General features: G+C 39.7%; 1 protein-coding gene across 1 annotated transcript in view; it reads left to right on the plus strand.

The window, feature by feature from the left end:
• DNAI1 (dynein axonemal intermediate chain 1) overlaps positions 1-27,037 on the plus strand; it is a 137,449-nt gene that overhangs the window by 8,869 nt on the left and 101,543 nt on the right. Inside the window, exons 2-12 of the mRNA XM_064735753.1 lie at positions 3,109-3,165; positions 5,009-5,098; positions 5,982-6,062; positions 7,789-7,915; positions 9,295-9,395; positions 10,185-10,376; positions 12,091-12,150; positions 14,344-14,478; positions 21,720-21,807; positions 22,545-22,662; positions 24,894-24,937. Of these exons, the coding sequence (XP_064591823.1) occupies positions 3,109-3,165; positions 5,009-5,098; positions 5,982-6,062; positions 7,789-7,915; positions 9,295-9,395; positions 10,185-10,376; positions 12,091-12,150; positions 14,344-14,478; positions 21,720-21,807; positions 22,545-22,662; positions 24,894-24,937 (1,093 nt within the window). The remainder of the gene's footprint in view (positions 1-3,108; positions 3,166-5,008; positions 5,099-5,981; positions 6,063-7,788; positions 7,916-9,294; positions 9,396-10,184; positions 10,377-12,090; positions 12,151-14,343; positions 14,479-21,719; positions 21,808-22,544; positions 22,663-24,893; positions 24,938-27,037) is intronic.

A 27,037-nucleotide genomic window follows, 5' to 3' on the forward strand; every position in this document is an offset into this window, starting at 1 on the left:
AACATGCATAGGGTCAAAGCTAAGACTTTCAGAGCCTGGTTCTGTATTTTGCAGTAGTTTGTAAACTTTGTTGCATTCAAAATCTTGTTTATGGGCAAAGAGAAGCTACAACTTATAAAACTAAAAATTTCCTGTCAGTGTGACAGAAATTTTAGTCTAAACATTATTGTCTGTCCAGAGGTATTCATTAAAGAAAATAAGAAATACTTCTGTTCAAAAAAAAAAAAAAAAATCATTAATTGTGATACTGCAGTTGAAGTTGTTGAAAAAAATAAAAAGCTTCCCAGTTTCTACCTCCTTTCTTGTATTTGCTTTTCCAGTGCTCTGATTCCTAAAGTTGATAGTTTGATTTTGCTGTTGCTGGTGGTGTTGGTGGGGATGTTATGATAAGTTGTCAGCAACTGGAGACCTTCTTTGGGGAGGATTGAGATGTCCATTTTGATAGTTTCTTCTTTACCTGCAGTTTCTTTTATATGATACCTAATATATTTCCCTTTTTCCACTGGTCTGGTGCTCCACATTACACCTGATATTACTGCATATGGTGCTTTTTCAGTGCACTATATACTATTTTTTTTCCTTCTTTGCTACACCTAAAGCAGATTTTCTTCAGTTCCCCTGTTTGCAGACCTGCAATTCTCTAACTGGCCAGTGGTTACATGCTTACAGCTGTGGGATCTATGATGCCAAGTACGTGCTCCATGTCTTATCCTGCCCTGCCTGTACTCCTCTGTGCCGTATCCTGAGTCTCCTCAGTGTCTCTCTATCATACCAGACCTGTACTGCATCATTAAATTCCAGTGGTAAAACCATGATAGTTGTGTACAAAGACAAGGGAAATAGAGGCAACTAGCCACCAGTCCCTGGTTAATTTGAAAAATTGTTCATGCACTCATAGCTGTAGCTTTTCTTTAGTCTCACTTTTATATTTTAATACTGTTGCAGGTATTTATTCACAGGTGACTCTTTGTGTTATGTTAAGTGAAATCTGTGCAACTGCTAAAACCAATTATCCTCAGATCGCCTTGGCAATGCCTTTGCTAATGGATAAATGCTTTTGTAGACCCACTTACAAAGGATAATAGTAAGTAGACTTGGTTTCATGTTTAAAATTAAGAATCTGATTTTGATTTGGATCGGAATAAAATTCTGCTCTGAAAATCTGTTTAAGTCACATCAATTCACACATAACAAGGTCCTTGTTAGGGAGAGCCCTTTTTTGCCCATTGCCAAGCAATCACATGGGGGAGACAGGCCAGCTGCATGATCCAGTCATCTCAGTAGTGGTTGTGACACAGGACCTCTTAGCCTCTGCTCTGCAATCTGCCCATGGTGGGACTATAAGGGAAATGTTGTAACTTTTGTCTTCTCCACCTGCAACACAAAAATTTGTATTTTGAAGTGAGGCATATTTTCTAAGCATAGAAATGTGTCATTCTGTTAATTTTTCATGGCTTTTAATATGTATCTTCTGGAATAAAGATAATCCCTAATGCCTCGTTAGTAACAGCAGTTTTATGTGTCTTAGCTTGTACAAAGAGAAATAACATAGAGACATTGTCTCACATTTTTGTGGAACTTTGTTCTCCTCTGAAAATGTTTCTTTTCTGAGTTCTTATTGTCAAGACTTAACAAGAAATGGGGCTTGATGAGCAATGCTTTGGGATTCTGGGTCAAAGTCTTTCTGGCTGCTTAATTGTTTAATACCTAGAAAGTAGGTGGTGGAAATGAATATTTAGTTTTCATAATGAGGAGGAATCATGAGAGGCGTGTACGAATCTCTGTGGAGGCTTGTGTTCCTGAAAGTGTTCTTAAGACACATGGAAGACAAGAGGAAGAATAGATGTTGTGATAAAGTGGGGCTTTCCAGAAGAAGAAGGTGGAAAACCAGGTGAGAGAAACAAATGTCAGACTTAAAAAGTAAGCAGTGGTTCTTTGCATTACCATGTAGTTGTACTGTGGGAGTCCTTGCTGTGGAAGCTGTGCATGCTAAAAATGTGCATGGATTCCAAAATCACAGAATAAATTTGTGGAGAAAAAGATTCACTGATATGGAATAAAAAGGACAGCATTTCTGGTTCAAGTCCCTGTGGCAAGCTAAGAGGTCATCCTGGAGAGAATAGAATAGACACTTTCTTTGAGCAGTGTTGGTGAGAGATACTTGGCTAGGTGGACCTTTGATCTGAACTGAAAGGCACACTCTAATGTTCTTTTGAAGAAAATCAATCAGCCCTTGGGAGCTTGCTCTCCCACCCCTTCGTTTTCCTTCCCTCTTGTCTAGTATCCCCTTCTTTTCTGTCACAAGGTCAAACACTTTTTTTCTGAGTAACTCCTCTGCTTTTTCATCCATACCATCAAATGTTATTTGTGATCCTACCTGAAACTGTTCTTGCCAAGGTTTCTAATGTTGTTTCCTTTGCTCGATTTACCAGCTCTTTCTCTTCCTTCAGGGTTCATGGTCCTGTCTGTCCCTCAGCATCTCCTCAAAAGGATCCTCTTCATTTCCTCTCCTACTTTCTCTTAAATTTTCATGAATCTTGGTCAGTGATGCCCTTCTGTTATTCCTTGACTCTGGGTAAGGGTAGTCTCCCTCTGTAAGGCACCCTATAAACAATTGTTTAATTGTTTTCCTTAAAGCCTGTCAAAATAATTTTTCTGTGCTATCATGTGTGCAGGGGGGTTGACAATGGTTTGTTTCCCAACTGTTCATCAGTGTTTTCCATGTTTCCTCAGTGCACATGACTTTATGGGTGTAGATCTATTGTCTTTGGGCTCCCTGTGCCATGTAAGCACTTAAAACAGGGGCAGCCTTTTAGTGTGTTTGACCAAGGCACTAAAATGTGTGTATGACATTTGGAGTGTATCACAGACTAGGATAGACTGGTAGTGCTGTACTAGGACAGAGCCTGGCATTTTTTCATGCTGAAAAATCACTGTCTTGTGTTGTAAAAGTGACTGTTTTTCCTTCAAATGTTTTGTACGCACACTGCTGGCATAGTCAGCTTTTAAAACATACCATTGGAGCAAGCATCCAACTTCTATTCTGATTTTGTTAAATCCAGAAAGAAAGTGCTCTGGGAGTTTACATTGGATGTGTTCTTACTTTAGGGCCAAGGTGGACCTTCAGGAGGAAAGGCAGGAAAAGCTGGTAAAAGTAAAAAAAAGGTAAGATTCTCAAGTCTTAAAAAATGTTTTTTTCTTTTTTCAGCTATGAGATGCAAAGATATAGTCTGAACAATCAGGTGGTTTTTTATAAAGTTGGTAATATATAATTTGATTTAGCAGTAAGAGGTTGCTGTAGGTTTCCACTGAGAAGCGAAATATACCAGCAAGTTAAGCCAAGAAGTATCACCTGGAACAAAGGCACAATTTGAGTAAAATGCAATATGAAAAGATTAAATTAAAATATTTGGGATGTGAATTCCAAAATACTAGCTGACTTAGACTGTGAGAAATCTGCCTGCTCAGTTTAGAAAATTCAAAGTATAGCCCATATTCACTTAACAAAGAAGTATAAGCTGATAATAACTCATGATAATGTTTTTACTATTGGGCAAATAAATTATTTGAATACCTTGATTTAATCTACCTTCCTCTTACTTAGCTCCACTGGGAAGGATGTAGTATCCATGACAGGGATGGAAGAACAGTCTACATGCCTTTAAATAGACATATTGATAAACAGCTTTTCACTTTCTTGGGACAAATCACAGTATCACTGAATGTTCCTCTTTGCCATTTAAAAATGGAAAGTTATTTACTTTTAAAATTAAAATCATAAATAAAAATTTTAAAACCATAATACTACTTATCTGATTCACTTGGGAAAACACCACTGAACTAACTGGCATCAAATAGTATGTGATAAATGTCCTACAAGCAGGTGTTCATGTGGGGAGCATTAAATCACAAACAACTGTTCTGCAGCCATCGTCCCTCATGCATCAGAGTGCCTGACCTTCCTTACAGCTTGCCTCATTTCAGCTCCCTTGGGGAGAGAAATAAGGCTGCAGCCTGTGAATTTCCCTGGGCTCTTGAAATATGCAAAATTCTCAGTTACTTTCAGCCAATGCACATTTTAACCCAGCGTTGTGCTTTTTACCTTTGTGGTACTCTGCAGGTAGCAAAGCATTGCTGGGTCCAGCCTCTATAGCTTCAGCCGTAAGCTGTACTTACACCTTGGACTCATCCTCAGCTTTGTATGGCTGTAAAGTCAGCAGGCCTGAAAGAACTGTATTTACAAGAATGATTGATTTATTTTAAATCAACTCATTACACAATTTGAACTGAGGGAGAAATTTTGCCTGGAGCAGTTAAGCACTTTAATCAGCAGTTTTGTGTTCTGACAGTTTTTTCTGTAAGGACAATTAATTGAAATTCATTCCTGCAGTGATTCATTTTATTTTTAATGACCTTATATCCTGACATGAGCCCAGTGCTAGCCCAGGGAGAGTAGCAGTCTGTTGTTTGGAGAATGGAGACATGCTGGCCTTTGCAAGAAATTGGTTAACATTCCTCCAGGAGCCACATCCCTGCAGCTTTGTATTTCAAACAAAATTCTAAGAGTAGCCTATAGAATAACAAGCCAGGAGTAATTGCAGGTTCTTGGCTTGTGCCCTTGAATAGTCCTTAAGTCCTATAGTACCCTTGGGTATTCTGTGCCAAGGGAAACATTTCAGAACACATATTCTGTGCCGACTTTTAAACTGAGATTGAAGTGGAATCACTTGAGTTTTTTTATTGGAGTTAATCCAGTTTTGTGCCAGGGCAGGAATTATCTTCAGAGTACAGCTCCTCCAACTCACTGAACTCCTGCTGGCAAATATAGCCATACGAAAATCTCAGATTTTGGCCTGCCATTTGTGTTCTTCTGCTCTGCTCAAAGCAAAGATGGGTGGGAGAATGTTGTTTTTATCTCTTTGCTCTGTGCCTCAAGAAGGGCTGCTTTGGCAAGAAGCAAAACTGTCAGAGTCTTGTTTCATTTCTGAGCTTGTCATTCCTGTTCTAGGATGAAGATGACTTTCCTGAAGCAGGAGAGGATGGGTCGACAGCAAGGGCTGCAGTCAGATCCCCAGATCAGCTGGAGCTGACTGAAGCTGTGAGTAAAGCAATGCCTCTCTTGTCATGAGGTGTGTATGAAACTCCATAAGCAGAAGCCTACCCATCAGTTTTGGAGGAAATTCTGCAAGAGTGAAACTCCAGTACTTGCTGAAGTACAGTGTCTGCAGTAACATATGAAATGGCTTCAACAAAAAAACAGGGAGAATGTGCTATGAAACCCACTTCTGGGCTTAAAGCACAGTAACTGCCTGGAGGTAATCCAAAAGCAAAAATGGGGCTGGGGCTTTGCTCAGTTAAGGAGGACCCAGAGCCAGCACTGAGCTTTCAGGTGCCTGTGTACAATACAGGACAGGGAAATGTCCTACAATTTTATTGCTATTTCTTCTGTTCAATAGCATTGCAATTAGTCACCCTTCCAACTGCAGTTGTTTCTCTCTGCTCACTGCCTGATAGAACTCTAGCATTGTTCCCTGTCCTTAAACTATCACTGTGACGGGGAAGGTTTATGTATGTCCTCCAACTCAGGCACTAAAAATAGTTAGCAATATTTTTTTTTTCACAGTGGTCAATCCTAAAAGTACTGCTACTGAGTTTATTGTTTATTTTTGGACAGTGTAAATTTTAAAGACACGCTTTGTCTGTCTCACCCTATAGAATGCAGTTAGCATTTTTCAAGTGATTCCATATCTTAGATAAGAATTAAAATCAAGAAAGCCCATTTAAATACTGTAGTAGAAAGCAGGATGACTGTTCTGGATTCCACTCTGAGCCAGGTTGTCCCCAAGCACTGTTATTGTGGTGGCATTAGCTGTATATGTGGTATCTGCAGTCAACTGAGCATAAACATGGTGATTTTATTGCTGTACATTGTATTAGTAGTGAAGCTTTATTTACAGCACTATTTTGTTTCCATTCCAAAGGAATTAAAACAGGAAATTATACGTACCTTGACGGCTGATAATCCCCATGTTCCCCAGGATATTATCAGATTCAACTTTAAAGTAAGTGTGACATGATGTATAAAACTGGAATTTTTTACAGTTAATTGGTTTTGTGTTTTCCTTTGGTTTATAACCAGGTAAATTTTCTTTTAATGCAGCTACATCTTATTACATATTTACTGCCAATGGTTCTTAAAGGGTTTTTGTAGAGGGTAAAATCCAAAAGCATTGATTCATTTAGGATATCATAATTACGGTACAAGATCTGTACGGTACAAGATCAAGTGAAGGTAAAAATTGCACCTAATCTCATGTAGTTACTTTTCCCATTCTTTGGTGGTTAAAGGACAAAAAGTAAAGTTTTTGTCAGTCTGAAAGAATTATGTCTCAGTATCCACACTTGAAGACTGAATTGCAGGAGAGCTAAAAAATTTGTTTTGTGAAATCAATGTCCAGCTTTATTCATGATGAGTAGGAGTGAGCAACAGACGGCCAGAAAATATCCAAGAGTCGCACCTTCAGTTTTATATGTGCAGGGCACACACTGTGTTACCCTGTAGCAGCCTTCTGCCACTTCCTTATACAACCACCAACACAATAGGGAGGGTGGGTGATGGCCTTGCCCTGAATGAAAGGGCATGGAGACAGCTCCTCCAACTCTGGCATTGAATTATTCCCAGATTTAGAGGGGTGTCGTGGTTAATCCCAGCTGGCCGCTAAATCCTACCATTCACTCAGTCTCCCATGGTAGGACAGAGAAGAGAATCAGAGGAGTAGAAGTGAGAAAACTCATGGGTTCAGTTGGAGATAGTTTAATAGGGAAAACAAAAGCTGTACAAACTAAACAAGGAATTAGTTCACCACTTGAGGCAGATGTTCAGCAATCCCTAGGAAAGCAGGGCTCCATGCCACTTAATGGTTACTTGGTAAGATACACACCATCATTCCAAACATCCCCTCCCCTCATTCTTATTCTTCCCCCCAGCATTCTTTTTCCCCCAGATTTATATGCTAAGCATTCCATATGGTATGGCATATCCTTGGAGTCAGATGGGTGAGTTAGTGATGAGGTGGGGTGGTGAACAGAACTGTGCAAGTGCTGCTGGGCAATAACTAAAACATCCCTATGTTATCAGCCCTGTTTTCAGCACAAATCCAAAATAGAGCCCTAAAATACAGTAGCTACTGTAAAAAAATATTATCCCTATCAAAACCAACACCTAAGAGAAGAGAAAACCAAGCAAAATATTCCCATGTCTGTCTCACCTCTGTGCTACTGTACTTGTTTGACCAACCATCGCAAGATTCCAGAGAAAGGAAAACAGTCTTGTGAAATAAAAAAAAAAGCCCTTCTCTTCCATTTGGAGCTGAAGCTTTCCTTATTTATGGTATATAGATAGGTGATCAGTAATCCATATCTTCATATTCTCCACAATGACTGAAGTGAGCTCTGTGGTATGCCGTGATTGACATAGCAAGCAAATCAAAGTAAGTGAACTATTGAAGCATCTGTGTTATTTGGTGGCTTCTGTTTGCTTTTAGGTGCAGCTAAAAACTAAATTATACAGATTAAGCTGTTCTTTACTGTGAAGGTAGTGAGGTTGCCCAGAAAAATTATGGATTCTGCAACCATAAGTGGGATGGGGCTTTGAGCAACCTGGGCTAGGGGAAAGTGTCCTTGCCCAAGGCAGGGAAGTTTCAACAAGATGTTCTTTAAGATCCCTTCCACCCTAAACCATTCCAGGATTCTATGATTCTATGGTTTTGTTGGGTTTTACTTTTGTAGGAACGAGCATACAAGCTAGTGGACGATATGGATCATACAGCCGTTCACTTCACTTTGAATGGATATTTGATACACAAAGATTCAGATGAAGGCAGACGCCAGAGTATCAGATCATCCAGTGAAGCAGGTAGCTTTATTGTCTGATACTACAATAATTTTCAAATAGGCACTAGTTCCTCTTATTCAGCACGATGGAATGATCATGCTGCATTACCACAGAATTAAACTGCTCCTACTTGGGCTTGCCTGCCTGTTGGCAATCAAAATTAGAAAAATAATCAGCCAGGTGTTTGCTGCAGTCTAGAAAATAGTGTGTGTTTTTTATTTGAATGCTAACACTGGAATTTTCCAAGTTATTTAGTGTCTTTTAAACATCTTTCACTACCACTAGCTGGGCATACATGCCTAAACTACCTAGCCTATTTTGAAAGTTTCAGACATGATTTAAAGTATCAAAGCAGAAATGTTTGGAATCTGGGTGATTTTCAGGAAACTATCACATGCATGACCAATTGTTGAATTCTTACTAAGACATATACTTTCAGACAACGTGAGTTACAAAACCCTGAACTACTTGGACCTTTGATCTGAGCTACTATCAACACTCTTAAGTGTTTGGACAAAAAGATGCATTAACCAGATACTGAAAGCTCTGTTGTTAGTAAAGAGTTCCAGGTTTGAATTTTCAGCAGGGAATGATGTTACTGGCTAGTGATTTAATTGTATTTTTGCTGTTTGTGAAGGGAGAGTTTCTGTCACAATGAGTGTTCTGTCAAAGTGGTAACTGCAGGCACAATGATAACACTGGGTAAACTCCTGAGAATAGTTTTTGCTTGGAGCTTCTGAGGGTCAGTACCTCCTTTATTTTACACTTAACAAACTATGTATGATGATTTGAAGTAGGGCAAAGTGTTTAATGGGATCTTCAATGCCATGAAATCATGGATTTTTGGCAGTGCTTTTCACAGATTCCAAACCAATTAGTTTCAAGCGGCTCTATGCTAGCATGGCTACACAGTCAAGGCTTTGATTGGAATGCAGACATCCATCATTGTCAAACAAAACTCGTATATTAATTTTTATCCATATAAATAAGAACAACCATGTTATAACTTCTGTGTGCCTTAAAAACATTCTTAGTAGTTGTACAAACTGCAGAAAATTCTGGAGGATAGAAAGGTCTGGAGATGAAGAGATACCCAGAAACAGAGTTACTCAGATCAAAAGGGTTACAGAAGTTTGCTCTGAGTTAAAACATTTATTTTTTTTATTTCAGTTAAACCAGAAGTACTGCAGATGAATTCTAGAAATACCCTTGTGACCTTTTGTGACTTTGAGCAAACAATTGTTCTCCAAAGTGGGGATTTGTTACTGTGTTGTCTAGTGATACAGCATTAGGAAAGGGTACATACGTACATCTATGCTCCAGAAGATAGAGGATCTGTAGAATATTGGATAAGATGTCCTGTTATTCTGGGCTCATTCATGTATCCTTTCTGTCATCAGAAGAGACTCCTGCTGAGGAGGAGGAGGCTCCTGTGGAGGCTGCTGCTGAGCCAACTGAAGAGGCAGAGACTAAAGATGAAGAACCCACAGAAGAAGCTGAGGTAATTCTCTATAGCCAGCTAAGAGCTGTCCATTTTATTTTTAGCATTAGCTTTTAAATTAGCATTACTATAAAATGGGTTTGCTTCTGTGATTGATTATTTTATGTCTGAGATGTCAGTACTGTAGGTGAGAACCTCCAGGTTCTCCTGGGCAGCTGTGGTCCTGTTGCCATTTTTCAGATATAGAAGGTGAACAAGGAGATCATACCAGATCTGTCTTTATCCAGATATTACATCAAAATAAAGTATAATCTGCTGGGATTTAGAATCTTCCTGGACAGTATATCCGTTGGTGAAAAACAATAAACTGGAGAGGTGATTAAGACATAACTGAATTAATTAAGTAGTGGCTTGATTTAAAGGCTGATAGGAAAGGAGTAGCCTGTGAATGTCTGTTCTTATCCACACGGTGTCAGAACCCACAGTGTCAGAATTTCAGGTGAAACTCATTGTCTAACAAGGAAATGAAAACACAGGGTAATGGGACTCTAACAAAATCTTGGGGTCCCTGAGTCCATTTTACCAAAGGCAACTGTGCTATATTATCTCTCTTGCATCAAGTATCTCTCTTATGTCAGGTTTTAAAATAATTTCAGTCCTTGAATGTATATATTCCCATTCAGATATAATTTCAGGATCTCATTGATCTGAGTGCTGGAAGTCTCCTAATTTGCATCTTAAATATTTAATCTTCAGTTACAGCCTCCTTCACTAGTCAGCAGAAACCAGCAGTCTGAGAAGAGATGACTGATTCTCTCAGGGTGAAGTCACTGCTGTTTTTTCTTGCAGGCTGAAGAAGAAGGAGAGGGAGAGGGAGAAGGAGAGGGAGAAGGAGGAGGAGAGGGAGAAGGGGAACATGAAGCAGAAACAGCTGAGGCAGCAGAGGAAGAGCCTCATACCGAAAAAGTGCCAGAAAGGAAGCTTAAAAACCAGTTCAACTTCATTGAGAGAGGTTCAACTACATTCCACTATCCTCTGCGGGTATGTTGCTGTTTCCTTCAGTGACTTGGAGGATCTTTCCTTTGGAGGGGGCATGTAGATCAACTTTGTTTGTATCATATCCTGTGATCTATCGATACTATTAGGGAAAAAGGTATAGTGATTGTACTGTTGTAAAACAACTGTTGTAGTGACAATGGTGACAGAAAATTTCTTGCCTCATGAACTCTTGGACAGCCTACAAAAAGTTTTGAGGCTTCTGTAAAACCTTAAGCCTCTACTTGGTTCTATTTTTCAAGTCTATTTTCTCATCTGAAAATGTATGGAGCAATGTTAGGGTAGCAGCTGAGTACTTGGAATGTGTGAAAGCAATTTCTCTTTGTCACTGTATACTTTTATGGTTTTGTACTTCAATTCTTATTAATGGAGCAGAGATATAGTAGATAAGATATAATCTCCATATGTTAAAAGGACAAATATGTTTGGGCTTGTATTAACATGGGTACTAGAGTAACAAACTTATGTAAGTGTAATAAATCTGTACTTCTTGTACATGGTACATCTCCCTCCCACTTTACATGCACTTTCCAATAAGTACAGACCCAAGCCCTTATGTTCCTTCCCTAAGCTTTTTGTTGAACCTACAGCCATACCCTGTGAACATGTTTTCATGGGGCCTTCTGACTGAGCAGTCCTGGTGATGTTGGCTCCTGACAGAGTGTTCAAAAAGGAGTTTCCTACGCCAGGTATACAAGTTTCAGAGATAAGATTACTTTGTTTTCCTTGCTACAATTGGAATGTGTATTTCCCCAAAGAGCCTGTCTGTTGTCTTACAGCCATTACACCGAGGGTTAGATGTCTTTACATATGAAGGACTCAGAGAGATATATGAGTTACTGTGCTGCTGGAGACTGATCTCAGGACAGTTTGTCCAGCAGTGGGGTGCTTGCTATGAAGTTTGAGCTTAGATTCTGCATCTTTCAAAAATCCCACTGGAAGCTGTGGAATTTCTTATTACTTTGTTCCCAGATCTGAATATTCTTTCTTCCCATGATTTTATTGGAAGAAGCTTGTGTGTCTCTGTAGGATTCTGCCTTTGAAAGCAGAATACAGACCTTAAATAGCTGCATAATACTTCTATGCTGTACTGGGTATGCAGTTTCCACTTCTGAGATGTCTTCATTTCAGAGGTCAGTAAAATGCCACAGGCAGCTTCTTAAAATTTTTCTGACACAACGGTTTTTTGAAAGAAGATGCTGTTCTTTTAAGGGAATGTTTCATAGAAATATATTAATTTATTTCAGAATGTTGATGTAAGGATGGTAAAAATACTATTTCAATAGCATCAGATGAATTGACTCCGTTCAATTCTTTTGTTCTGATTGTTGTATCCAACTGGCTTTTTAATATATAGGACAAAACTTTTCAAATTTGGTAGGATGTCATAACTGATACCAGAATTGGTAACCAGAACATTTCAAATAATAGAGGTGAAAAAACCCCATATGAATTCCTTCAAAATTAACTGCTGAAATATTTGAAGTATGTGGGAAAAAATCAGAAGGTCTTGTGAACATTCTTTTGGCCCACAACAAAATCTTTTTATAGTTGCACAATCACTAACAGTGTTGTACATTGCCTTAGGAGTCATTTGGATATCAAGTTATTCATGCAGACTGTTTCCACAACTAGACTGTGGTACTGCAGGGTGCTTCAAGGTTGAGATTATGCTTCTTTATGCTTTTTCTTTTTTCAGGAAAAAGCATTGCAAACTGACCCTTTACCTTTTGGAACTTTCTCAGAAAATGTTAACCAGGTAAATCTATATCTATATCTATATCTATATCTATATCTATATCTATATCTATATCTATATCTATATCTATATCTATATCTATATCTATATCTATATCATCTGTATCTGTATCTGTATCTGTATCTATATCTACCTCCTTTTTATCTTTAAAGTTATTTTAGACTACATTTTGGAAATTGAGGTGTGAGAAAGTTAAAACCGAATTATTGTGTTTACATTCCTTGCAGTGGAATGAATTCCTTTACTGTGGCTTTGGTCTCCTATTTGATCTAACAGCAAACTAGTATGACCCTTTCTTCTGCCTTAATGGGTGAACTTGCTCATGGTTTATATTTCTAAGGTTGAGTGTCTCAGTTTAGATGCTTTTCACTGGTTTATTTTTTGCCAGCCACCCTGACCTGTCTGCTTTAGAGTCTTAAGGCAGTGGGAATGGGGAAACCACAGGGTGAGGATAGTTTTGGATTCAGCAAGAGGTGGGCTGCAGGCTGCAGGGTACTGGCTCCTCTAGGGACGTAGCTCTCTCTTGGAGTATTGTTAGGAATTTGGCATATGCAGCACTTGGGTTTTTACTCTGACTAAGTTTAGCAGTATGCAAAAGCAGGTTTCTAAAGTCTGAAGCTGAACCAAGTGAGAACAACAGCAAAAGGAACTGTTGCAAGAGACTTAACTCTGCTTTGTGTAGCAGAAATGTGCCTATCTATTCATGGTGAAAGGCTCTGTAGCTTTTTCTGCATCTCTTAAAAATGTAAAATGAACTATTTTGGATAAAATTTCACATGAGAAATATGTTACATCTTTCAGTGGAAAGGGAATCAGCCAGCTCTGCTGATTAATTCTCAGGTATTTGTAAAATGTAATTGTGTTTGTCACAGGTATAAACATAGTTTCAAAGTAGTGTATCAAACTGGTATTGAAAACACCATTTGGGTACCAGTGAGTAGAGGAACGGGAGAAGACAGTGTAACATAATGGCAGCAATTTAAAAAATGCTGGTATAGGAAAATGATAGGAAAGGGAGTGGAAGTATCTCTGTCAGGTTAAAAACTGTAATCTATTCTATTCCTGAACCTGAAATTACAGAGTAATTGGCTTGAGATCTTCCTTCCCTCCAGCTGGAGTTTTCTTCCATTTTTTTTCCTTACAGTGGGATGCCCTGAGACTTAGAATGGAGATCTTTAAGATAATTAGCCCCTGACTAAGATTTTGCATTAAATGTTTGAAAGCTAAGAGGAAAGGTTTTCCTTTGATTTCTTTTCATATTGTTGAAATTTTCAGTGGGTCTAAAATACTGTTTTTGTATAAACACTTTTTTCCCCTCAACTCTTTTTCCTTTATGTTCTTCCTTATGTTCACAATCTCCTATTCCAATTTTTTTTGTTCTACTCCTTCTCATACTTGTCTCATCTTATTTGTGCTTTCCCTGATGTTTGGAACATCTTTCCATCTTATTTCTGCAAATTTACAACATAATACAGTTATTTGGGGTTTTTTTTGTTTTTTTTTTTTACCAAAGAGTTCTGCTACCTTTATTTCAATGTTCTAGTCTATAGTCTATATTTGAATCATTCTCCCTATCCTAAGCTAATGTGTCAGATTGCCTTTTGTTTTGTCCTGAATGAAATGTACTGGCCTCAGATACAATACTAGGATTTCAATACTAATGAATAATTCTGAAGAGAAGTTACTTTTGGGTCTACTCAAGTAAGACATGTGTAGCATGTGGCAGAGCAGAAGATGTAAAACTGCTCTCAGTTTCCATTTGATCATATGCTGCAGAGTCGGAGTCCAAATTTAAATTGTGTTAAGCTTCTACAATTTAATTTTCCAACACCACATGAGAAATGTCATAAAGCAAATGTTTAATGCATGTTTCCTGTTAAACACTGGTAAATTAGCCAAACACAAAGTCCTGCAAAAATAAAGGTACAGACAGAGTCAAATAAGCAAGTAGAGTGTTGGAGGAAAGAAATTGTTAAGAATGCTGTAATGTTGTTAAAATACGACATGCTCCATCATTCTTGAAAAATCCTGGACCTTCAGTCTTCACTTTTTGTGTAAGAAGACAGATGTTCAGCTAATTCCAGGAACAGTTGAACTGTTGTGATGACTATCGTATTTTTTGTGATGGTGTAGTTGGCGGTTTTCAGGAATATGATCAGCTCTTGATAAATCCTGCCTCTGTCTGTCTCTCAGTGGTTTATCTATGATTCCTATATGGAGGAACTTGACAGAATGGAAAAGGCAAAAGAGAAAGAAAAAGCAAAACCTGTGGCAGTAAAGAAGGATGATCAGAAAACTGGAAGAAAGTTATCCATTGTGGAGATACCGGTATGTTTCACAATGTGGGGGAAAAGGTTGCTCAAAGTGCTGGTGGGTGCATCTGTAGAGCAAGTCAGGTCAAAGTAAATCATGTTGGCTATGTAGCTTGTTGTCTTAGTAGGAAAAAAAACACCTTTAGGAAATGCAAAAGTTAGTTTTTGCTAGAAATTGAATTCCCAAAACAGGATTTCTGTTGTGCTGTATAAAACAGGATTTTGATTTTGCATAATCTAATTTTCAAACCAGATTTCCACGTGAGATATATAGCTCTTGGCTTTTGTGTGCTGTGTTTGTTTCACATTTTTGATTATTACGTGAGAGATAAAAGAATGAAAAATCACAGGGTGTTTCTACCTATTTCAAAGAGTTATAAGGGAGGATGGTTTTACATACAATGTTTCAATCTGAAAGGCACTGAAATTTATGATTATTTCAAAATACAGCACTGTAGTAAAACACTTCTCACTATTTTTTAATTTTAATTTTTAGTGATTTTATTGAATTACAATTTATGCATTTTCTAATTATAGATGCCTAAGTGGCATGCTTCTCAGAATATCAGGTGTCCTAACACGTGCCATGCCCTGACCTGATGCTGTGAACTTGCTGTGAGGGTGATACTGACTCCTAATCCAGATTCAGGAGTAACCTAGGAGTGCCCTGTGGGAACGACAGTTTGTTCTATCAAAGTGAGAGTATCCCCATCCTAAAAATATGATCCCACTTCAAACACTTACTGTACAATATATAAGGCAATATAGCAACCCTGGGAGATCTTCTTCATGTTCCAAAATGTTTTCAAGGGGTTCAGGAAATTTCTATTATGGTTTAACTGGCTGGTTCTTTCTTCCCCAGTATAAGGTAAACAATTTAGAAGACAAACTGAAATAATTTCTTTAATGACTGGAGCAAGATACCGTGAGAATTATAATACAGAATCATGGAAATCAGTTCGTAACTTCCTCCTAGAATAGGTGTAGACATATCAATATATAGGTATATATGTTGGAATAAAAGATATATTTATAGATATATAGATATAGATAGATAGATAGATAGATAGATAGATAGATAGATAGATAGATAGATAATGTGTGTGTGTGTGTGTGTGTGTGTGTGTGTGTGTGTGTGTGTGTGTGTAATAAGAGCTGACTCCTGAAACTGGCTTTAGCTCTTTCCTACCATATGGCCAATACAACTGCAGAGGATTAGGCTGGTTTAGCCACGAGGTAGCACTGTGCCGGCATAAACTTTACAGTATAAAGAGACCAGGAACATGTTCTGATAGGCATCTTCCTGTGAATTGTGCCATGGAAATTCAGAGTCCTTTTGAAAACCAGTAATCCTTTCACCTGTGTGTGTTTTGGAGAGTTAAGTCTCAAGTCAACATTGCAATTACAGGCTTAAAGGATGGACTGCTAAAAGCTATATGAAAATGAAGTGGAACCATATTGTAAAGCACCTGCTGCCCACTCTGCTGACAATAGTGGGAAATTGAAATCCAGTCACTCATGCTATCTGTTCCTTTGGTGTTTTGCTTTTCATGCTTAACACTTTCCAGGGGGCTTGAAGGGAAACCAAAAAGTTGATGCATTCAATAAGTGAATGGAAAAGCTTCTTAATACAAGAGCTGGTGTCCCAAACTGAGGTCCTCTGTGAGGCTGATCAACCAACCTGAAGTGTATGAAAAACCTGATGAATTCTGCACTCATTAACTGGAAAAAATGCAACCTGAAGTACTCCAAGGCTCAAATCAGACTTTAAAAAGTTATTATGTCTGTTCAGATGTAGGTATATGGAAATTAAAGGCTGATGGTATCAGGATCTGTATTTCTGGCCTCAAGTCAGCAAATGGAGAAGTAGGTTTTGTGGAGCTGCTAACTCACATGTTACATATGTTGTTACACCATGCTAATTAAAACAGAGCTTTTCCAGCTGAGTGCTTTTTAAGGCCAAACTGTGCTTGGTCATTGCTGAAGGGAGCTGTGGAACATCAAGAAGGAGACATGGCTGATCTGGATCAAGCTGCAATGGCTAGAAGTCACAATTAATTTCCACCATTGTTTTGGTCAGGCTAGGTATTAGCAAGAAAAACTATGATAGCTACTGAGATAGCACCAGATTTAACCCAAGGGACAGAAGAAGATAAAATGAGGGGCTATTACCACAGATGGGTCTCTCATGGAAGCTGTTGCTATGGTAGGAAGCCATGAAAGAGAAGATCCAAGAACTAGAGCCACAGCTGGAGATGATGGTAGGAGGATTAAAAATGTAGTGAAAGAAAAGAGAGAGAAAACAGTGCTGGTACTGAATAAGAGGTCAAAGGAGTGCATGACCGGAAAAGCAAAGAAAAGAGGGGAGGGGAAGGGAGAAGAGGAGAGCCTTGGCAGTTCTTGACAGAAGCCTCTCACTAGAGGAGGAGAAGTAAAATGAAGCTATGCATTGCAGGTTTCTTGCTAGGAAAAGCAAGAAAGACGTGGTTTAGCAAAACAGACAATAGAGGTAGCCAACAGGAAAGGAAGGGAGATAACCAAGAATTTCAACAGAAGGAAGGGTGGGAATTTTATAAAGAAGATGTGTGAGGGAGTAGAAGTTGGAATAATAGAAAATATCTGACTGGAGACTGCAATGAGGAACTCCTAGAAATCTCTCCATGTGCCTCTCACTCAAATGGAAGTAGAGGGGAAATGGTGTGCTACCTCTAATGACATGATACAACTTCTGGAACTTTTCCTCAGTATTTAATCAAGGCAGTATACACAGACCATGGATAACACAGAATACCAAAGTGGAATGATATTAAATTTTCTGAGCTGAAAATGTCTGGAAGCAGAGATAACTAGACAGAAGTGTTGTATCTGCCTGTCCTGCTCTTTCTGTTCCTGTACCATCTGTTTATGACTCTGATTACAGAGAGGATACTCAATGATCTTAAAGGTCTTTTTCAACCCAAATGGTTCTGTGATTCCACAGTTCTGACCCAGAGACATGATGGTCTGACCCATAACCCTCCTTATGTTCTTGAATGAACTTAGAAATGAGAGTATTTGAGGCAGAAGCAAAATGCAAAGAGCTTAATGCAATTGGTGCAGTCTCGCTCCTCTCACCCTTAGATGGCAAGGTATGAAAACACAAGTCTGGCATTAAGGATTTTGAATGAATCTATGCAAAGAGGGGTGGAGCAATGTGATTAGACCATAACAAGGACATGTATGCAAGAGAGGTAAAATCAATACCCTCACTCTGACCTTTGCCAGCACATGGGGCAACAGAGTTAATGAGGAGGAAAAAAATACAGAACAGGGATTAAATATGAAATGGAATAAAATAGCACATATTTACCAAAGGTAGGCTGTGTCCAAATAATCTCATCTCTTTCTTTAATGAAAAGCAAGTTGCGGTTTTCTTGAACAAGCAAAGTAGAAGAAAAGTAATCTAGCTGGAATTCTGTTTAGCAATAGCAAAACTATTGCTATTGTGCTATTAGGCAATTATTAGATAGACCAGAGAAGTTGTTATTACAGCTTGAGAGGGACTGGTGGAGTGGAAGACTTCATTTTGGAGTATCAAAACAATATTTGGTAAAGAGCAGGTTTATCTCTCTGTCATTACATTTCTCTCTGTAATGACAGAGAGAAACATGAGTTTGTTTTTCCAGCAGCTTCATGTTGGTTGGGGAGCTGTGATGTGGCTATGAGAGTCCACTGTTGGAATTTACCCTGTGATGAATAGTAGAGAAGATATTTGTGTTATGTAAGGTGAGCTGATACCTTTTCAGGAGTAGGCAGGGATATGTGGTTTTGATCATCGCTTTTCAATGATTGCAAACTACATAGATATGGAAAAAATATCATAAGAAATCAAAGCTTGAATTTTCAACACTAGAAAATTTTAACATATTTATCTGTTAATGGAAAGGTAGGTAGGGACTCTGATTTGGATAACAGAGAGAGAAGGAGAGTTACTAAGGAAGAGGAGAGTGTCAACAGAAATACTGATGATGTCAACCAATTAGGAATATAAAAATTTAAATATAAAAAATTAATTAAAATAGGAAATCAAAGCAGGAACTTTCTGCAGTGGGAGGTGGTTGATCATTTTCATAAGAAGTCCAAACAAAATTTATATTTAACGGAGAAATGTGCATTCCTGAATCATGTGAGGTTCTGTCTCACTTGTCTACCTCATAATAGCATTATCCCTGTCTGAGATGTGCCTGGTGAGACAGCCCACAGGGGCAAAATAGCACTTGGAAGCTCTTGGATGATGGCTACTATCATTTTCATGTAACAGGTGAATTTAGAATGCAATTCACTTTCACATTATTGTTCACCTGTTCCTGGTCATCCTGAAGAGTGCAATTGTTACCAACTCCCCTGTCTTCAATATTCTGTTTGCAGTTTATCAGAATTAAAAGCGAAGACTGAAAATGAGGAGATGAGTACAGTTATGGAATTTAATAACTGCTTGACATGATATCAGCTAGGGGACTTTATTTGGGATTTACAGTTGGTGTTTGCATTCAGGTATTGGCTGGGCAACAATGACAACACCCCTGTACTGTGCTTCTTTCTTTGCAAACCAGGGGCTCTTCTAGCTACAGTATATACATTGCTAGAGGTATACTTGGATATTGCACTGATTTCAGGGTGGGGTTTGTCTCCTGGATATGCAGTTACACACCAGTAGAAGCTTTTTTTCATGCTTCAGTTTATGGGAGTCACACATTGCAACTGGCCAGCAGCTGAGAGGCAAGTATGAGGCAGTTAGTCATAAGGAATTACAGAGCAAGACCAAGACATTTTTTTCTGAAATATTAGCCCATTTTCCATTTTACATATGATTCAATTAACATTATTGCTGTTCTAAAGATAACTTATGCACAGAAATAAACAAAGCAAACCTGGTATCCTATGAGCTCTCCTTGCATTTGGCTAGCTAGCTCAGAATTGGCCTAAGGTGGAAAAGTGTGTTTCAAAAAGAATTTTTTTTAAAGAAGGAGAAATTAGTCCTAGCACTTCCTCTGAAGATTTATTTTAGTAGCATACAGAATAAATAAAATCCGAAACACGACAGGATACAAAGAGAAAATAACTTACTCTCATCCACTTATAATGTCAAAAATGTAGTCATAGATGTGTTGTTAACAGGATAGCTACCTGACAGAAAAGCTGACTTAAAACTTTTTGGATTCATGAGTTTCCTGAGAGTTTCATGAGAGTTTCCTGCTTTGGAGAAAAAACCCTGATTGAATAATATATTGTTTCTGCATTTACAAGGTTGTTTTGTTTTTTGTTTTCTTTCTTTTTAATTTTTAATCTGCTTTCCACTGACACTGCCCATCTCATTCTGACCACTGTACCATTGGCAGGACACCTTCCTCTGGACCAGGTTGCTCAAAGCCCTGTTCAACCTGACCTTGAACACTTCCAGGGCTGGGACATCCACAGCTTCTCTGGACAACCTGTGTAAGGGCCTCAACACACTCTCAGTAAAGAATTTTTTTCTTAATATTTGATCCAAATCTACCCTCTTTCATTTTAGAACAGGTGTTCCTCACCCTGTCACTGTACTTCCTGATGAATAGTCCTTCCCTGTATTTCCTGTAGGTTCTCTTTAGGGACTGGAAGGTGCTTTAGGGTCTCCCCGGAGCCTTCTCTTCTCCAGGCTGAACAACCCCAATTCTCTCAGCCTGTCTCCATAGCAGAGGGGCTCCAGCCCCTGATCATACTCATGGCCTCTTCCCTCTTCTGCACTTACTCCAGCAGTTCCATGTCATTCCATGTCATTCCCTGTCATTCCCTGTCATTCCTGTGCTGGCACCCCAGAGCTGGATGCTCCAGGTGGGTCTCACCAGAGTGGAGCAGAGGGGCAGAATCCCCTGCCTTGATCTGCTTCCATTCTCTGAGCTTGGTTTCAAGTTCTACTTAATTTTTTTCTAGGAAAAGAGGACTGCACACATTACTGGAGGTGTAAGCAAACCATGGATTTATAAAAAATGTAGCAGTTTATAGAATTTTTTTTCTCTTTTGTCCGCTCATCTCTGTGTAGCCCTATTAATTCTGTGCTGTTTGAATGAGACTCAATCTCACTTGAGTCTCTGCAGAGCTTAGGAAAGAAGCAGAGGGACAGACATAATCTGAGGTCATGTTCTTAGTTCTGACTGTGACTGTGTGGTGCAGTTTGGTCAACCCGTTTCACTTTTTCTTTTCCTATTCAGGGCACTCTCTGAGCTGTGTCAAGGATGGCATGTTTCTTCCCAGTGTTGTCACTAAGAAGGAAATCTTACTGTGCTGGCAGCTATCAGTTCATAGCAGGGGCTTTAAGATTAAAGGCTTTGAAACACTGGTGGGGCTTTGGGGCAGCAGTAGTGGATGGGGATTCAGGTGCTTGGAGCAGCAAGCTCTCAGAGCACTTTGGATATGCCTTGGCATTCTGACATCATTGCACAGAGCTGTGATGACATACTTATATGGTCAACACTGTGGACTTTCAGGCTTTGTCCTTCCCACTTCTAGCACCTAGGCTTTTTGTCCTTCTTTCTAGTAAGTCCAGTTTGGATTTCACTGGTGGTCACACTTACACACAGAGTATAGAGAGCACACTCACAAAAAACAGTTGAGAATGGAGTTTAGTAAGATACAGTGATCAGCCAGAGGGCTCTGTGAGATAGGCATATGAACCAGCCAGCTGCTGACAGGCAAACAGCCCCTGCTGGGCTCTCTTTTCTCCACGTGTCCATGGATGTGTGAATGGATCAGGTTGGAATTACCCAGTTATTGACCGAAGGACTCCTAAATCCTGTGACATTTACTTAATGCATGAGACCTTAGAGCTCTCCAGGTAGAGATGAGAGAGTGTTCATGCATGACCAAACCCCTCTGATTTCATCACCAAATCTGATGAACAGTGAGATGGGATAGGAATCATCTGTGTCCTTATAGATCATCCTATCAGGAGTTACACTGAAAGACAAGACTCTTATCTACTTTTAGAGGTGAGTACCTGTATTGAGCTAAATCAGGAGCAAACACTGAAGTTACTGTAGCTCAGCTGTGGATGACGTCTTGCTAAATTTATAATAAAGTGATTACATTTTTTAAGTGCTTGTATCATTAGGTTCTGGTATGACACGTTTCAAATTAATCTGTATTCAAGATCAAAGGACTCAGGTTTTTCAGTCACATGAGGTCTGAGGCACCTGTAAACAGACAGGAAATACATTTTCTCTTCCTTTCTATTCTCTTCAGCACGTCGATTCTCTAAGCATGGTTGCAAGGGCTGCTAAAATAGCGGAACGGATGGTGAACCTGAACACATATGATGACATTGCACAAGGTATGGGCCGCTAAGAGGTGCTTCTAACTCAAGTCTCAAGTGTTAGTTCTGCACATAAGTACCCACAGCCACAGCAAGGACAGGACAGAACAGAGTAGAAAAACAACTAAAATGAGCAGGTCTAGGAACCTGCTGACTGACACAAGGACAAATAGTACATCAGACCATGGGCAAGCAAAGACCATGGCACATTAGCCCTGCTCTGAGCTGGCTGGGGACAGCAGGTCTGGTGAGCACTGCCTTCCCTGCAGCACTTCCTTCCCTCAGCAGGTACTTCATTCCTGGATGCAGGTGCTAGTGACAGCAGCCACAGCAGAGCTGATCCCTGCCTAGATACCAACCATGGCAATGTACTCAGTCTTGATGTCATTTTACAAAAGTAATTTTGCTGCGTCTGCTCAGCTTCCTTCTGAAGAGCCATGTCCAGCCTGGGAGTGGCCTGAGGTCGCACCTTGCTCAGGGCTTCTGTTTTCTTGTTAATTCTTTGTCTGCTGATCATCAGTTTGGTTTTCATTTTTCTTATGTGTGAGAGAACTTGTTAAAATGCATTTAAAGGGCTGAGTTGCTGGTTTGGAGTCAGTACTTAAGAACTGAGACAGATTTTACACTAACAGTTGGGTTGTGCAGAAGCTGTGAGGATAACAGATTGTCTTTTAAAGCTTCCCTGACACTGAACTATGCTGATTGATTTCTGATTTATATGCTGGGACCTTTCCTTGATTTTTTTGTTTGTTTAGATTTTAAATATTTTGAGGATGCATCAGATGAATACAGAGGCCAGAATGGCACCCTCCTCCCACTCTGGAAGTTCCAGTATGAAAAAACCAAGAAACTTGCAGTTACTGCCCTCTCCTGGTAAGTATCTTCATTCCAAACTTAATCTCGAGTGTTGCGCAGGGGAGTGGAATGGAATGGAATGTAAAGGGATCTTATGAGGCAGGGCTGATTTCTCAGGGAAAACGGGTTTGATTTGTTATAGTCGGCTGCTTGGGCAGCACTGAAACGTGCCTGGTGCTTCTGGTTGCAGAGAAGATTGTGTAAGGCTGAATGTGACAGGCTTGTGCCCTTCAGCAGAATCTGAAGGCAGAGCAGGCTCTGTGCAGCACTGGGGCAAAGTGAGTGTGGTTAACAGGGCAAAGAAAAGTCCTTTCTTAGAAAAGCTGGGATAGATGTGTCATATCTTTGAACAGTATGCTGTAGGAATCAGCCCTGCATAGGACAGCCCCAAAAATCCAGCTATGTACTTGAGTGCTGACCAAACACTTCTTGTGACCTGTCAGGTTTGGTGCTGTGACCACTTCCCTGGGGAGCCTGTTCTTGTGCCCATCCACCCTCTGGGTGAAGAACCTTTCTATAACATTGAATGTAGCTGTCTCCTGATGCAGCTTCATGCCATTCCCGTGGCTTCTGTCACTGCTCATCATGGAGAAGAGATCTGTGTCTGCCCCTCCTCCTCACAATGACATTTTGAGGGCAGTGAAGTCTCCCCTCAGTCTTGGGTTCTGCAGGCTGAGCAGACCAAGTGACCTGAGCCACTCCCCATGCAAGGGCTTCCCTTCCAGACAAGAGAGGTATTTGTGTATTGGGATCTTGCACAGTTCAGTGCGGTAGGCATTTGCCCTGCAGTTCACTTTCACACATTTTGGTCAGTCCAAAAATGATCACTGATGCTTGCAAATCTACTCTCTTTTGTTCTGAGATATTATTGCTATGGTTATTACTGTGGAAAAAAAACCCACTTATCACCAACACAAATGAGTCCTTTCACTTTTTAACATGCCTGATGCTCCTCAGAACTGGCTTGGTTCATGCACTAAGCATGAGAGACACCTAGTCAGACCCTGCCCTGTGCTCCCCCGCAGTTAGGCCTCCTCTTATTTGTTTGTGTAAGCACATTTGTGCCTTGATAAGGAGAATCTATGGAGAGACAGAGCAGGATTGCCATCTTCTGCCTTTCGAGCCACTGTGGTATTATGTAAGAGAGTATCATGCATGCAGTTGTGTGAGAATTACAGATAACAGTCAAAATGGGAAGTAAAAGTGGGAGAAAAGGCATCTTTAATAGGTAGTTTATACTACTGTTAAATTTGTCTCCAGGAAATGATAAGAGAATGATGACTCTGGAATTGGAAGAATTACTCCAAATTGCTTTATGGAATAAGCTTTTCTAATTCAATTTTTATTCTCTCATTTTTAGCAGTGATGGTGTCTTTAGTGAAAAGAACAAGAGCTTTAGGAAGCCTAGGGATTAGCCCAAATGAAAAAGGAGAAATGAAAAGAGAAGTGGGTTTATCAATTCACAGTAGCAATTCAGAGAAAATACTCATAGATAATTTCCACATATGTTCATTTCATGGAATTGAATTCACAACACAGCACTGGTTGTGCTGTGTGAGCTCAGAGGTAACAAACAGTACTGATCTTTGTCCCATGGAAATCCTACCTGCAGCAATCTACCACCCACAGCAGAGGTTGTGGGGAGAGTAGATTTTTTCAAGTAAAGGGGCTTTTGAAGACACAGTAGATGGCTAATTGCTCATTGCCAGTATTTACCACAGGAAATACAATGTTCACCAGCTGGGTCAGAAGGGAATTTCCCTTCCTGATTTGTGGTTGTGATCTAGAGTTTATGAACTGATAGCTGTCTCTGAAAGCATCTCTCATAATTTAATAACAGATACGAAAAATGAGTTTATTGATTTAGAAACTCTTTAATTCTTGCCACTGAAAGATAGAAACCTATATATTCCTGCCTTTTTGCTTTCCTCAAAGATCTAATTTTTAAAAGTAAACTTCCTGCAATTATGAAATGTATAGGCCAAGAAGTGCTGGAGATTGACATGTCTGTCTTTTTGTCTTTTTCATCTACTGTTTTGATCTTCTGATGTTCTGCTTTTTTGTGCATCATGACTTTGGACAGGTTGCTCACAAACTTTATTAGTGCATACGGTCAAAGGGCAGAACCCTCAGACTGAGTGGAGTCCTGTGAGAATGAACTCTGAAGTTAATGTGTGAAACACTGTGTATTGCTGTGGAACTACATGGTTAATAATAAATGCCATCTTATATTCATTTTCTCATTACAGGAATCCAAAGTACAAGGACCTATTTGCAGTGGGGTATGGTTCTTGTAAGTATTAAATGCAAAAGAATCACTGAGATATTTAAAATATTTAACAAGTGCTCTGAGATCAATTCAGACAATCCTCTGAGGTATGGATTGCATCTCATAGCAAGAACTCACCTAATTTCATAGCAATAAATTGAGATTTGACTCAATACAGGGATTAGGCCTTTCCATTCCACAACATGAACATTCAGAAATACATAGGCATAGACAGCAATTATTGTAGGACTAAACCAAATTTAAAACAGGATAATGTGATACATAATGGAATTGCTGAACTATTTTTTTTTTCCTTTGTGGTCTGGAGAGCAGAAATAGACGTGATTTCAAAAGAGTTTAGATAGATGCATGGAGGACCAGTTTGCTGTTGGAGGGATAAACCACCTGATTTAGTAAGTTGATAGCTGTGAGTTGCAGGGAGCTGAGTACTTACAAGGGGACAGACTGACCTTCTCAATTTAAACAATTGCTACATGTGTTGGTGTAAGATACTTGGCTAGACTAGCAACAGTAACCTTTGATATCATCCAAAATATGTCTTTATTCTTACATCTTTTTCTGTGCTCTGACAATGGAACCAGATGGGTTGTCTTGATTTACACTGGTAAGGACTGTGCTTTGCTTGCAATGTTGCAAAATTTCATTTTCCCTTTAAATTTACATTTTTCTTTTGACTTTCACTCCATCTGAGTCTGGAAATGTTCTTGTTAGTTTGCCAAGATGCCTAAATTGGCCTGACACTCTTTTTTAATTCAGCAGGCAGCAGCTATTCTGAAAAGCAGATTAGAATCAGCTTTTGGAAAAAAAAACATGGTGTGAAGTGCTCAGGATGTCCTTGCCTTGTACAGCACAGCAAAATCTTATTGTTCTCAACTCTCTGTGCTGAGAGAGTGCAGGAATTTAGCAATGCCTTCCCACTGCCCTGCCAGCCAGGTGGCAGAGGAGGGATACAAGCTCAAGGAAGGTAATCTCCCTGCTTAACCTATTCCCTAACCTATTCATTTAATTGGTTTAATTTCATACACTTTGTACTCTAGGCAAGACCATGCTAGACGTATGCTTTCTGGGCTGTGCAAAAGTATTAGTTAGTTATACCTGTGTTCATTGTACTAAAGGCAATACAGAGATGCAACGGGAGGGAGACTCTAACTCAGTGGTTTGCCATGCAGGTGGCAAGAGAGCCAGAAATCTTCTTACCCCGTTTTTGTAGAAGACAGAGGGCGTAGCTTGTCTCAACCTGTTGAAGGCAACTAACAGCTGAGTTTCTCAGAGAGCAACTAACAGCTCTCAACTCCCCCTTTAGTCAGCACGGAGAGATCAGCACATCCAGAGGCCACCCATCCTGATGCTCAAGGGAGGAGCTAAGTGGCTCTCTGGAAGGGATGATCCCTCCTCACAAGTGAGCTGAGGCAGAGCACCTGGCTGGATTCATCTCACCTCACTTTAGTTGTCTCTTAAACGACTAAAGTGAGGTGAGATAAATCCAGCCCAGAGGAAATGATCCTTTAGTCACACAACGACTGGGATATCTTTGGGTCTGCTGTGGCCATTATTACATCACCAGTCTTCTGTGCAGCAGGCATTTGGGAGCGCTGCCAAAACACAAGTAACACATTTGTCCTGCTGCCTAAAATGTACTTTTTGAAACTAAAGATCCCTTGTTTACTGTGGGTTGGCACCACTCCAGAGTGGTGGGTGCTTTCTTTACTGAGAGAGTCCTAGCCTCTCCCTTGCTTTTGTACCCTATTTCTGCAGTCTTCTCCAGTGATTTATTTGGATGGGGTTTCTGATGCTAATGGTGTTTCTTTGAGACAGGCTTTTCTGAACAAGGAAATATTGTCATCGTAATTTGCAATTCAGGGTTTATGCTGCCTGGCTGGAACTAATTTTTATTCCCATGAGGAGGAGCTGTCTTTCTGTTTTTATTTTTGCATAAATGAGATTGCTGGGTTTCTGGGTACAGTGACAACTTGCAGTGCAGGGTTCAGAGCCACTAGTGGGTGTTGGGCTTGTGTTCTGCCTTGCTGATGGGAACACTACGAATACAAGCTCAGGTCTTTGCCATCGCCTCAGTTCATGTTCCAAAAGCAATTGTGCCTCTGA

Source organism: Zonotrichia leucophrys, chromosome Z, assembly GCF_028769735.1.
Source record: "Zonotrichia leucophrys gambelii isolate GWCS_2022_RI chromosome Z, RI_Zleu_2.0, whole genome shotgun sequence".
NCBI lineage: Eukaryota > Metazoa > Chordata > Aves > Passeriformes > Passerellidae > Zonotrichia > Zonotrichia leucophrys.